This window comes from Emys orbicularis, chromosome 13 (assembly GCF_028017835.1).
Source record: "Emys orbicularis isolate rEmyOrb1 chromosome 13, rEmyOrb1.hap1, whole genome shotgun sequence".
NCBI lineage: Eukaryota > Metazoa > Chordata > Testudines > Emydidae > Emys > Emys orbicularis.
In genome coordinates this window covers 14584394-14598537 of record NC_088695.1, presented here as the reverse complement: position 1 = coordinate 14598537, position 14144 = coordinate 14584394, and the positions used below count along the sequence as shown (strand labels likewise).

Here is a 14144-nt window from a genome sequence, read left to right as displayed (position 1 = left end):
GTGTCCTTAGCTAATTGTCAATCAGTCCCTGACTATGTGAGCAAGAACAGTGTAGGCAAACATCTGAGAGAGAGAAAACCTCGGAGCCCTGGCCCATCGCATGCAAGATCCTATCTCCAATTGGGGCCATCACTGATGCTTCAGAGGAAAGAGACCAAAAAAATCCCTCCCAGAATACATTGGTGGGAGGAGGAAGGATTCCTTCATGAACTTTGGTGTCCGGCTGAAACCCTGAAGCATGTCCTTTAGGAACATAAGACAGAAACCAGAAATGAGCCCCAGGGTTGCTGAGCCCTGCCCCACACCATCACACCGTCATAAATGTATCCAACACTTTTAAAAAACTAATTAACATGTGCATCCCAACAGCTCCTATTAGAAGTTTGTTCCAGAACCTCATCCTTCTGAGGGTGAGAAACCTTTCTCTAATTTCCAGCCTGAATTTGTTCATGGCCAGTTATATACATTTGAATTTGTGCAAACAAGAAGACAGAATTAGGAAGAGGAGCTCTGGCATAACTTTTATTCCCGTGGTTATGGTACTCATCTCAAATGTGGGAGACCCCTACTTCAAGTGTCTGATGAGGAGAAATGATTGAAACAGAGATCTGTCCCCTCCCAAGTGCATGCCTTGGCCACTGTGTTATAGGATATCTCTCATTTTCTCCTGTTCAAGACCATTTGTGAGTCTAACTCCAGCACCCATTGGTTCCAATGGAGCTATGCTGATTTACACACTCTGGGGATCTGGCCAATTGACTTCAATGGTTCTGCACTGGATCTGTGGAGGATTTGGCCCAAAGTGTCAGTCAGTTATCTGAGCTGAGAATGTCCCAAACACTAGTTACCCACAAATCTATGCTTTCTGACTTCAAAAAAATGAGAGAATCAACACTAATTGAGAAACCTGAATTTCCCCAATATATTCCTTAGAGCTGCTTTCACCTCCTTGTTTTTCAGGCTGTAGACGATGGGGTTTAACATGGGGGTCAAGATGCTGTACTGGATGGAGAACATTTCATTCAGAACCACAGAGGAGACTGATCTGGGTTTTGTATGCTGGAGAAAACCTGTCACGTACAACAAGCCAACCACAATAAGGTGGGAGCTGCAGGTGGAGAAGGCTTTACGCCTGCCCTCCGCAGAGCGTATCCTCAGGATGGTGGAGATGATGTGAATGTAGGAGATTAGGGTGAGGAGGAAGGAGCTCAACCCAAATACCAAAGCAGAAGTAAGAAGCACCACTTGATTGGTGAGGGTGTCAGTACAGGACAGTTGTAACAGAGGAGGGAGCTCACAGCTGAAATGGCTGATTTGATTGGGCCCACAGAAATGCAACTTGAGGGCAAAAACTGTGTTAAGAAGGGCATAGAAGAAGTCCATGGTCCATGCACCACTTACCAGTTGAACACAGATCCCTTTCCTCATTGTCTGAACATAATGTAATGGATCACAGATGGCAGCATAGCGGTCATAAGCCATGGCTGAGAGAATGAAAATTTCAGCACCAACCGAGAGGATAAAAAGGAACATCTGGGCAATGCAGCCATTGACAGAAATAGTTTTGTGCTCTGCTAGGAAGTTCATCAGCATATGAGGCACAGTGACCGAGGAATAACAGATATCAACAAAGGATAAATGGAAGAGGAAGAAGTACATAGGGGTGTGAAGATGAGAATCAGCTCTTATCTCCACCATGATCACTATATTACCACCCAGAGTGATTAGGTAAATAACTAAAAACACCAGGAAGAGGAAAATCTGCATCTGTGGTTCACTGGAAAGTCCCAGGAGGATAAATTCGGTCACTGTGGTTTGATTTTTCATTGTCATTTATTCAGGAAATCTGTGACCTGGAGGACCAGAAAAAAAATGAAATTAGCACTTATCATAAAAATAAATTGAAACAGTATGTGGAGATCATCTGTACCATAGGATGAATGTAAAGAGAATCCTATTCCATTCTGTAAAATGTGTGTTTTAACTGTACTAAACTTAGAGAGAGAGAGAGAGAGAGAGAGAGAGAGAGAGAGACGTGAGATGGCATTTGTGTGTTTTAAATAGACAAATTAGGCTGGATACACAAAAGGACTTGGGCACCTAACTGCCACTTTAGATGCCTAAATCCCAGAATCAGGTCCTACTGGTATTCACAAATACCCTGCTCAGCTGTGACTAAGGGATAGTCTGATGCGAGGCTCCCTCAATCTCTCCTCCTGAAGCTGTACCTCTGTGGATAGATCATAAAAGAGGCAGTACAGGGTTACTGGATACTTGGTCTTCTGCATGCGGGGTGAGCGTTCAAGCCACCAGGCTATAGAGGAATTTTTTCTCTCTCTGCAATATGGCCTTATGACTTCAGTAGAGCTACAGCTGCATTACACCAGCATGGGATCTGGCAGACTGGCTGCAATGAAACTATGGCCAATTTACAATAGCTGGACATCTGGCCAAATCTATAAAAATAATCTCCTTTTCCATTACAGTCTGTCAGTTGTTCTAGACTATTTTGCTGAAAACACAAATTAATACCTGTAATATATAACTGAATTCTTACCTATTAAAATCATTAGGATTTTTCAAGAAGAAGAAGAATCATAGAACTGGAAGGGACCTCGACAGGTCATCTAGTCCAGTCCCCTTCACTCAAGGCAGGACTAAGTATTATCTAAACCATCCCTGACAGGTGTTTGTACAACCTGCTCTTAAAAATCTCCAACGATGGTGATTCCACAACCTCCCTAGACAATTTATTCCAGTGCTTAACCACTCTGACAATTAGGAAGTTTTTCCTAATGTTCAACCTAAACCACCCTTGCTGCAATTTTAGCCCATTGCTTCTTGTCCTATCCTCAGAGGTTAAGAAGAACATTTTTTCTCCCTCCTCTTAGTAACAACCTTTTATGTACTTGAAAACTGTTATCATGTCTCCTCTCAGTCTTCTCTTCTCCAGACTAAACAAACCCAATTTTTTCAATCTTCCCTCATGGTTTCTAGACCTTTAATCATTTGTGTTGCTCTTCTCTGGACTTTTTCCAATTTGTTCACATCTTTCCTGAAATGTGACACCCAGAACTGGACACAATAGTCCAGCTGAGGCCTAATCAGCGTGGAATAGAGTGGAAGAATTACTTCTCATGTCTCACTTACATCACTCCTGCTAATACATTCCAGAATGATGCTTCCAATCTCAGTTACACTGTTGACTCATATTTAGCTTGTGATCCACTCTGAGCCTGAGATCCCATTCCGCAGTACTCCTTCCTAAGCAGTCATTTCCCATTTTGTATGTGTGCAACTGATTGTTCCTTCCTAAGTTTAGTACTTTGCATTTGTTCTTATTGAATTTCATCCTATTTACTTCAGACCATTTCTCCAGTTTGTCCAGATCATTTTGAATTATAATCCTATCCTCCAATGCACTTCCAACCCCTCCCAGCTTGGTATCATCCTCAAACTTTATAGGTGTATTCTCTATGCATTATCTAAAGCATTGATGAAGATATTGAACAGAACTGGACCAAGAATTGATCCCTGCAGGACCCCACTAGTTATGTCCTTCCAAGATGACTGTGGACCACTGATAACTACTCTCTGGGAACTGTTTTCCAGCCAGCTATGCACATACTTTATGCTAGCTCCATCTAGGTTGTATTTCTCTAGTTTGTTTATGAGAAGGTTATGAGAGACACTATCAAGAAGAAATGAATGTGACCATCAAACATTACCTCGACACAGTGTTATAATTTGGAAAAGAGGGACCTGATAGAAAATCAATGGGACTTTTGTTCCTAAGTCAATTAAACTCCAGCTCAATGGGATTTTTGATTCAATTTTCTGCATGTCTGAATATCAGGCTGTACATACATTAGAGACATTTTCCTGCCCTCCTGGAAGTGAATGGCTATGTTTACATCAGTTATTAATGGAAAAGGGAATGAAATCAATGTTCTGTCCAATGTCAAAATTATGTTTGCCCCATGCGACCCTAGAGAGAAACTGACCCTTTCCTCCATTATCAGCTCATGAGACAAATGCCTAAGCAAAGAGATGGACCTTGTACTAGAACATGAATGTCAACACAGGCAGATTCTGTGCATAAGGAAATTCAATTCCAAGTGCGTTTTCCAGAGAATGCCCTTCCCCTGACACACACACACACACACACACACAGACACACACACACTGCTCTCAGCTATCTCAGTGCTGCCTTGAGAAAGAGAGAGCTGGGCGATTCAAGTAAATCAGTTTCACCAGCCATGGCCCCTGTGCTGTAACTGAGTCTGTGTGAGCAGACTGCTGCAGCCAGGTAAAAGTCAATGGGACTCTGAAGAGACCCACCCTTAGATAAGAGGGGCAGAATCCGGTCCTTTGAAATGAAAAGGATACAAAAATTGAAAAGGAATAAAAATATGAATCAACTCACCTGCCTTTTAAGCACAGATCATAAATATGGTGAGATCATTCTGACCTGTGATTTTCTCTTTTCCTAGTCTATCTACATCCTTATGGATTTGTCTATGTAGTCTGTCTGTCTCTGGAATACAGCATCCAAGGAGATCCAATACTCTTTACCCGGAGCAGTGAAACCCCTCAAGGTGTGTAGGGTTATCAGTGGGAGTGAAGCAAAGAGATTTTCCTTAGCTGACTCCAAGACTAGGTGCTGATTCTTGAGAGTTGTTTAAATGCTGTCTTGTTCCCCCTGGGACAATCCCTGGAGTTCACTCTCTGTAACAAGCTCCCAGTAACATTGTGCTGTGTCAGACTTTGAGCAATGATCTATGGTACCTAAGAATGAGAGCATTGAGGCTTGGGTTATCATATGCATCCAAGTGATTTAGGTACCCAATCTCAGTAACAGTCCATTTAGGCTCAGATTCTCAAAGCAGCTGACGGGGTTAGATGTGCAAATAGCAGCACATTTCCTCTCCCCTAGACTCCTTTGAAGGTCCTAGTCTTAATGTATAATTACCACAAGAGTGCTGCAAAGAGAAAGAATGGGGACTGGCCAGCCATCCTTAAAAAATCACCAATAGCTGGATACACAGGTTAAGGAATGAGAAAAGAGCAAATAGACTGTATAAAATGACAGGAAAGAACAGGAGATGAGACAAAGGAGGAGCTTTTCTGAATACAACTGGATAAAATTTTTCAGACAAGTAGTTTATTCACTGAAAAATGCAGTTTGGTTGACCCAATACTATTTGTGAATTAGAAAGAAAAGCCAAATTGTTTCATCCAGGGCAAAACAAACAAACAAAAAAACCAGGTAAAGTCACAAAGCAGCACAGGGCACCTTAGTGCCTCCCCAGTACCTTTAACCTAGTGGTTAGGGAACTCACCTGGGTCATGGGAGATCTTCATGCAATTCCTTCTCTGTCTGATGTAGAGCAGAGATTTGAAGTGAGGTCTCTTATCTCTCAGGATAGTAATTTAATCTCTGTGCTGTAGGCCTTGCTGGAAACCTAAGCATCAGTAACTATTAACCAAAGGCTGGGAACTAGAGTAGGCCGGGCTTTGACAAAATAACAATGCACCAGGTAAGCACATTCCTGACCACAGAGGATGATACAAAAACACACAGATATCTCAAGTTACTATGTAAACGCATTCTTAGGAGGTGGTACAAGAGCACACTGACTCCTCATAAGATAAGGATGGGATGACAGGATAATGAGTGAGGATGTTTTGTTCTAACTAGCAGGTACCAGGATAAGGGTGGTAACTAACAGCATCTAGAGTGTAATACGGCACTTGTTTATATCAATGTATAAAAGAAGAAGTCCTATGAGGGGCATATTTGTATCGGCCGAGGGGACAGGACCCTGGTGTCCCATCTTGTCACAGAAATACACGTGTTAGTGTCCCTGTGACCCCTTGGACAGGGTGCTAGTGCCATGCTTTGCTGACAATAAACCTGGCCGCGGGCCTTCACCACGAAACCGAACTTATGGTCTTTCTTTAGGAATAACATTGAGGTCTGCTGAATCGGTAAGCTGAATTCCCTGCTCGTGCAGATGGCACCTGAGTTCCAAGAACAGCAGCACTGAGTAGCCTTAACAAATTAGCAGCCTTAACAACTCTCCTCAGCACTAACAACTTGGTCTATAAGGTATTTTGGGGCAGGGCTTTCTAAGCATCTCTGAAGCTGGTTTGCTTTGTAAAGTCAGCAGCACATCAGCAGCAGCAGAAACACCTGGCTCTAACACAGCCATGGTGGCATGTAGAATGGATTTCCACCTTGAATGGTCCTTTGCAAGTCTTCTTCCTTACACAAGAGACAAGATGGGATGATTTAGGTTTCTTAAATACCACAAAATTGCATCTTTCAATCTCATTCATGGTTGCACTGGTGCTCTACTTCCTTCTACCTCAGCTCTATAAACCTTCTGTAAAAGCATACGGTCTTCTGAACATTGTGCATACCCCCACCATTGCAGTCGTCTTCTTCTCAACTAATGCAAGACTGCAACTTGCTGGGAACATTTAAGTATCTCCCTGTTTGTGACAAAATCAAATCAATGGATGTCAAGGATATGTCATAACTTTTGACATTGGAAACTGTTTAATTTCCTCTCCTCAGCTGTTTTTAATGAATATGTTTCTGCTCCGTATAACAGAGTTGTCATCACTACCATATTGAATACTTGTCTCTCAGTTGTCACATAGACATTCTGCCTCCCAAACAGTGGCCCTCGAAGATTCTGAATTGTCATTGACAGAAGACTCATCAGATGTGTGACTTCTTCAGATATAGAAACTCATGCTGTCAAACAACTACCCAGATAGAAAAACCTATTCACCCATTCAATGTGGTTGCTATCTACATGCAGCATCAGCAGGTCCTGAGCAACCCCTGGGTAAAAGAAATTGCCCATCCAAATTATTTGTCAAAGCATTTAGAGAAATCAGGAGGACTTCACAAATAACTCAAGGCCAATATTCACCACTAACTTTGACTGACTAATGAAATCCAGCAACATGGGTCTGTGCATTTTTCAAGAGATCAGAAACTGCCCCGTCCATTTCTGAACATCTCCTCATGTGATTGCTATGAATAATTGTGGATTGTATAATATGTTATGTCATCGTACACTATCAGCATTATTTCTCTTTGTTCCTCTCTGTGTGGCATTTATCCTTCCATCATCATCTATCTAATCTATCTATCTGAGTGACAAGATAGGTGAGGTAATATCTTTTATTGAGCCACTTCTGTTGGTGAAAGAGACAAGCTTTCGAGATACAGTGAATATTTCTTTGGGTCACTGTGCAATGGGTAGGGCATCCTCTATGAGGCAGATACGCCATATCTTGTGGACATGAAGTCAGCCAGCACCTCAAGGGAGGTAAACCTTCATTGGGAATACATTGTTTTCCCTAGGAAAGGGATCATGGAGCTTGGAACCAGCAACTGGAAGGCAACTCTCAGGGTCTGCTGAATAGGGTTTTCTCCTTACATCGGGCACATTGCAGAGACGAATTTACAATGAAACACACACCCCCAACTACAGGGGGCCTCAGGGCCGGGCAGCACAGCACTATCCGGCACCCCCTGTGGGGAGGACCACTGTGGGGGCAGAAGCTGTGAGGGAGAGAGCTGTTTAAGAGCAGTTCTGGAGGCGCAGGTTGCGGTGTGCTCTCCCAGCCGGTAAGCCTGGCTCCTGCTAGCTTCCGGGACTCCTGCTGGAGGCTGGTGCTGGCGGCCCCGCGCGCCACAGCAGGCTGCCGGAGGAGGCAGGCTGGGGGTGCGCAGTAGGGGAGGCCTGCCTGCTCCCCTGGTGGGGTGTCCATCCGTGCGTGTCTGCTGCCCTGCTCCTCTGGATGCCGGGCAGCACAGGTGCAGTCTCTGGCGTGCACTGCTGGTGGCGGCCCCTGGAAAAAAGCCAGAGGAAGGGAGCGGCATGCCATGGGGTCTCAGCACTCACATGCTGCTTTAAATATACTGAATTCAATGAGAGATAAACAGAGAAGCTGGATGGAATTTGTGTGTTTTAATTAGTCAAAATAGGCTAGATACACAAAAGGACTTGGGCACCTAACTGCCACTTTAGATACCTAAATTGCAGAGTCTGGCCCCACTGGTGTTCACAAAAACCCTGCTCAGCTGCGATTAGCAGACAGGCTGATGTGGGGCTCCCTAAGCCTCTTCTCTTGAAGCTGATCCAATCTAGCTCAAATATTAGAGAGGAAGTGCAGCAGGGTTACTGGGTACTTGGTCTTCTGCATTCCCGATAAGGCTCTAACCAACAGTCTCTCTCTCTCTCTCTCTCTCTCCTAATGTTACTTTAATCCGGCCTTATGACTTCAATACAGCTACAAACTGAGGTACACCATCATGGGAACTGGCAGATTGACTCCAATGGAGCTATGGCTGATTTACAATAGCTGGGCATGTGACCAAATTTATAAAAAGAATCTCCTTCTCTATATCTTCCTGTCACTTGTTCTGGACTATTTTGTTGAAAACACTATTTAATATCTATAGTATATAACTGGATTCTTACCTATTAAAATCATTAGGATTTTTCAAAAAGCAACAAAGAGTCCTGTGGCACCTTACGGACTAACAGACGTATTGGAGCATAAGCTTTCTTGGGTGAATGCCCACTTCGTTCGTCCATAAGGTGCCACAGGACTCTTTGTTGCTTTTTACAGATCCAGACTAACACAGCTCCCTCTCTGATAACTGAGGATTTTTCAAGAAGAAGAAGAAATGAATGTGACCAGCAAACATTCCCTCGGCACAGTGACGTAATTTTGAAAAGAGGGACCTGATAGAAAATTAATGGGACTTTTGTTCATAAGGCATTTAAACTCCGACTCAATGGGACTTTTATTCCATTGTTCTGCACATCTGAATATCAGGCTATCAGGCTTTACATATAGTAACAAGCTACCAGTAACACTGTGCTGATTAAACCCTTACGCCATACCATGAGTAAGAATGAGAGCAATGATACTTGGATTATCAAAAGAGCCTAATGGATTTAGGTATCCAAACTCAGTGACAGTCAATCAAAAAGACACATATTTAAGTTCAGATTCTCAAAGCAGCCAAAGGAGTTAGACTCCCAAATAGCAAATATTTTTATCACCCATTCAATCCTTTGAAGATCCTAGCTATAATGTATCATTACCACAGGAAGGCGGAAGAGAAAAAAGCATGGAAAATAGCCAGCCATCATTGAACATCATCAATAGGCAAACACATAGGTTAAGGAATGAGAAATGAGCAAATAGACTGGATAAGATGGCAGGAAAGAATAAGAGATGAGACAAAGGAGGAGATGTATTGTATAGAGCTGGGCAAAATTTTGAGGTAAATCGTTTATTTACCAAAAAACTAAACAAACAAACAAAAGTTTTGATTGACCCCCATACAATTTGCAAATGTGAAACCTATTTGCCAAATATTTTCATCCGTGGGGAAAAAAAGGCTAAACTGACAAACTCAGCATGTGGAACCCTGGCATCCCCCCATACCTCTAACCTAGTGGTTAGGGCACTCAGCCATGGGATATCCTCGTTCAGTTCCCGCTCTGTCTGACGTGGAGCAGAGGTTTGAAGCTAGGTCTCCCATCTCTGAGGAAAGTGTTTAATCTCTGGGGTGTAAGGTAGTTAGGGCGGGGCTTCCTCAGGCTCTCCTCTTGAAGCTGTTCACATTGCATATATATTAGCGGCACAGCAGCAGCAGCAGATACACATCACTATAATGCAGCCATGGTGGGACATAGAATGGATTTCCATCTTGGATTGTCCCTTGCAACTCTTCTTGCTTCCATAAGAATCCGTATGGGAGGATTTCGGTTTCTTAAATTCCTCATAATTGCATCTTCCAATCTCATTCATGATTGGCCTCATACTCTACACTCTTTGACCTCAGATTTATAAACCTTCATTAAAAGTACACCTTCTTATGCACATTAGACAAGACTCCACCATTGCAGTCATCTTCCTCTCAACTGGTACAAGACTGCAACTTGCTGGGTTTATCTCTGTAGCTCCTCATTTGTGACAAAATCAAACCAATGGATGTTAAGAATACTCTTAACTTTTGACCCTGAAAACTGTCTAGTTTCCTCTCCTCAGCTATTTTTAATGAATATGTTTCTGCTCCATATAACAGAGTTGTCATCACTAGCATGCTGAACACTCTTCTCTTAGTTGTCACATAGACTGCCTGCCACCCAAACAGAGGCCTTTGAAGATGCCGATATGCTATTGATGCAAGACCAATCAGACGTATGACTTCTTCTCATATAGGACCTCCTGCTGTCAACTGACTACCCAGTTAGATATTCACCCATTCAATGTCATTGCCATCTACATGCAGCATCATAAGTCATTCATTTCCATTTTATAGGGGGCATGCATGGCTTTGGTTTTATCATCATAGATTCTGCAGTTTTCCTCAGCTTTTACAGCAGCAGCTGTAGCTGGTCAATAGTCTCTCTAAGTAAGGAAATATCATCCACATATTCAAGATCCACTAAAGATGAATATTTAAATATTATACCTCCTACTTAGACTATCCAATGACAAGGCTTATTGAAGCCTATCAGAATATTAAATAACATAAGTGAGAGATCACATCCCTGGCGTACCCCTGATTCTACTGAAAACCAGTCTGTAATAAAACCGTATGGGCAGTGGTGTGTGGCGGTATGGCTAGCTTTGCCAAATACATACCCACGGGGTTCAGTTGAAATTATTACTCTGTGAAATGAGCCAATGCCACTGCTCACAGCTGCCCACGCTACTAGTGCTAATTTTGGAATGCTAGCTCAATGAACTGGGAAACACACCTCTATCTCATAGCGTAGACGTAGCCTTATTTGTCATTAAGAAACAGTTCCTTAAAGGCTGAGGTCTGCTGCCCTTGTGGAGCACTGGAACCAGTTTGAACAGGCTGGATCACACTGGGGGAACCACACTGAGAGTTATACGAACACAGAGGAGAATCTGGGCAGGCCAAGAGAATGCAAATCAGACAGGTTGAGTTCCTGTAATTTAAGAGCGAAGCCAAATTAATTTAGCTTTTAGTGTAGTATGAGATTAAGTAGGTGTGCATGGCTCTGGCAGGAGCTGTCCTTCAATGCCTACCAGGGGTTTTCCTGTGGTTTCAAGTTCATCATATCTCAGCTCAGACCAAGAATATCTCCTGCCTCTGTCAATCATTGATGTCTCTAGTTGGGCTCTTTAAAGAGACTTGGACTACGTAATCAGACAGACAATGGGTATCCGCTCAAAGTGTAGCTTCAAAAGATTGGACTTTAGGTGGGTAATTTGCATAATCTTCACCCTCAACAATTTTCTTGATAATCCACTTCACATGTATTATCCCCAAAAATTCCCCAATATCTCCCAGCAAGTCCTTTATTCACATCTTCCTCCTAGAGAAGCACCATGCAATCCTACAGAAGTACATAAACATTTGAATTTTAATACAATGAACTCCAATGATGTGAAACTTAATTCAATAAGGTTTGTTCAGGATGTTACAGGATGTTGTCCTATCTGCAATATAGTGTTTTGCACTCTTGCACTCTATATTGAACTCTTGCAATACAGTGTCTGAACCTCTTGCTGCACTTACTTAACTCAAATCTTCTTCTAGCCTTACTCCCATCTATACGGGGTTGGTTCTTCACCTCCTTCTTATCCATTGCAGTGTGTCTTGAATGCCATTCCTTAGAAACTCTGCAGCTAATCCTATCCTTTATTATGACATCCACCCATCTAGTTTTAGTTTTCTGCCAACTCTTCTCTTACCCTACACTTCTAAGTTTAACTCCCTGTTTCCTATATATTTTTCCGATTTTCTTTTCACATGGACAAACCATCTATGCCTCGATTCCCTCAGCTTTTCTATAACTGGTACCAACTTCACATTTCCCCTACTTCATTCGTTCCAAATATGGCCCAACAACGGAACTCCAAGTATCCATCTTTACATTTTCATTTCCACTGTATTCAAGATCTGCTCCTGTCTGTTCCTCAGTGCCCAGAATTCAGAGCCCTGTGAAAGTGCAGGCCTAAATAACATCTTGCAGATCTCACTTTTCAATTTGGTAAGTTTAGTGAAAATACAAATGCTCATATAAATAGGCTTATAATGCCCAATCCAGCAAGAACTTTACTCCTGTGAAGATGTTGTACACATGAATAATTTTATTGAAGTTATGTGTGAGTACCGACTATTAGCACGAGTGTGATTCTATCTGCAGGATGGGGATCGTGTATAATGTTGATTAGATTCAGTCCTGCAGGTGGTCTATATGTGGAAGTCTTGTAAGCCTCAGTTAGAGTTCTGAATGAAGACAGGCTGTAGGGGTATGTCCATTTAGTCTAAACATTCAAGTGCTTGCAGTATCATGTCTATAGAGAAGAAGAGATTCACAAAAACATAATAGAGAAATGAAGAAGCCCACTCAGTGGAGACCTCCTCCCTTCCTTCTGTAGGATTTTCATAAGGTGAGATTGATGGTTTGGTGAACCTCTGTTCGGAGGGTGTTCCATGCATGTGCTGATGGCATGAAGAAGAAACATAATTAGACAGTGGAACTTCTTGACACATTTAGACTTTGAAGACCAAAAATGTAGCAATATTCATATAAGGTTTAGATAAGACAAATATTCAGGTTTATTATAATTAATTTTGACAACATATTTTGAAGGGATATTAAACAACATGTTTCAGGGATTAAGCCACATAACCCAGTCACTGTCCCACATTAAAGAGTTTTAAACAAGGTTCAGAGTTCAGTTGCAGAGACCTCAGTCTGCTTCGTTCCTTGGCAAACACACCATTAAAAATCTCCCTTTATAACTTTTATATTAAAGACAAGTTAAAAAAAAGCATTTGAAATGTAAATATTAAATCAGACTTTCATTTTCATATTAACAACATCCTTTATTGCCTTTCTCTTGAGCTGGAGACGGTTTAAAAAAAAAGAATTAGATAAATTCATGGAGGTTAGGTCCATCAATGGCTATTAGTCCAGTCCAGAGAGGCAACCCCATGTTTTGGGTGTCCCTAAAACTCTTACTGCCAGAAGCTGGGAATGGGCGACAGGGGATGTATCACTCAATAATTGTCTGTTCTGTTCATTCCATCTGAAAAATCTGGCACTGGCCACTGGCAGAAACATGAGACCATCCTAGATGGTCCATTGGTGTCATCTGGGATGGTCTTTCATTTGTTCTTGTGTTCTAACATGATGATAGGTGTTTCCCTAGTCAATGGGAGATGCCGAGGCGAGGGGTGTGTTCTAAACCCTGCTGCTGCCAAAGAGTTCAGTCCCCATATCCCCTTCTTCTATCTCCATAACACCTCCTTCTGCTTGTAATTCTCAGCTGGGAACGCTGTAACCCACTTAAGGGTTTTTTACATGAAGCTGGGTCGGGAGGAGGAAGAAGATGGAATTAGAAGGAGGAGACCGGTTATAACTTTTATCCCAATGGTCAGGGTAGTCACCTGGAATGTGGGAGGGCCCCGCTTCAAGTGCTTGATAGAGACAGGCTTGAACACAAGAGTTAGAGAGAGACCCACATGAGTGTATCCTGGTGGTTATGTCACCCACATCCCCTGTTAAAATCCTAAGTTTATTTGTGGCTCTAGCCCTCCCTGGGGAGTAAACCTATTGGCTCCAATGATTATTATATTATCCTTATTATTATTATAGGGTAGAATAAGGTAATTGATATTAAATAGAGTTTCAACAAATTACTCAAAAAGAAAGAAAGAAATTAATAGATGAAGAGATTCTTTTTATAGAATTGGCCAGATCCTCAGCTGGTATAAATTGGCCATAGCTCCCCTGAAGTCAGAGGGACAGATCAAAGAGATATGGAGAGAGGGGAAAGGGAGAAATGTGTGAATGACTATAAGCCTGGTGCTCAGAGCACTCGCTCTGGATTTAGGAGACCCAAGGTCCAGTTCCCCATGCTCCAGTGACTCTTGTACAACTGGGAATCTGGCCCGCTGACCTCAATGGCACTACACTGATTTAGACCAACTGAAGTTTTGTCCCAACGTTTCCATCAGTTACCTGAGCTGAGAATGTCTCAAATACAAGTTATGCATAGTTCTATGATCTGATGTAAAAAGATGTAATTTAATTTATTTAAGATCATCAACA

General features: G+C 42.3%; 1 protein-coding gene across 1 annotated transcript; it reads right to left on the bottom strand.

Annotated features, from left to right (window-relative positions):
* Positions 1-894: 894 nt before the first annotated feature.
* LOC135887845 (olfactory receptor 5V1-like) lies at positions 895-1833 on the bottom strand. The gene has a single exon (XM_065415617.1). The coding sequence runs from the start codon at positions 1831-1833 to the stop codon at positions 895-897; it is 939 nt and encodes a 312-aa protein (XP_065271689.1).
* Between the last annotated feature and the right edge of the window lie 12311 nt (positions 1834-14144).

Excerpts from the sequence above, each read along its gene's own strand:
- LOC135887845 (XM_065415617.1), bottom strand. The coding sequence starts at position 1,833 with ATGACAATGAAAAATCAAACCACAGTGACCGAATTTATCCTCCTGGGA.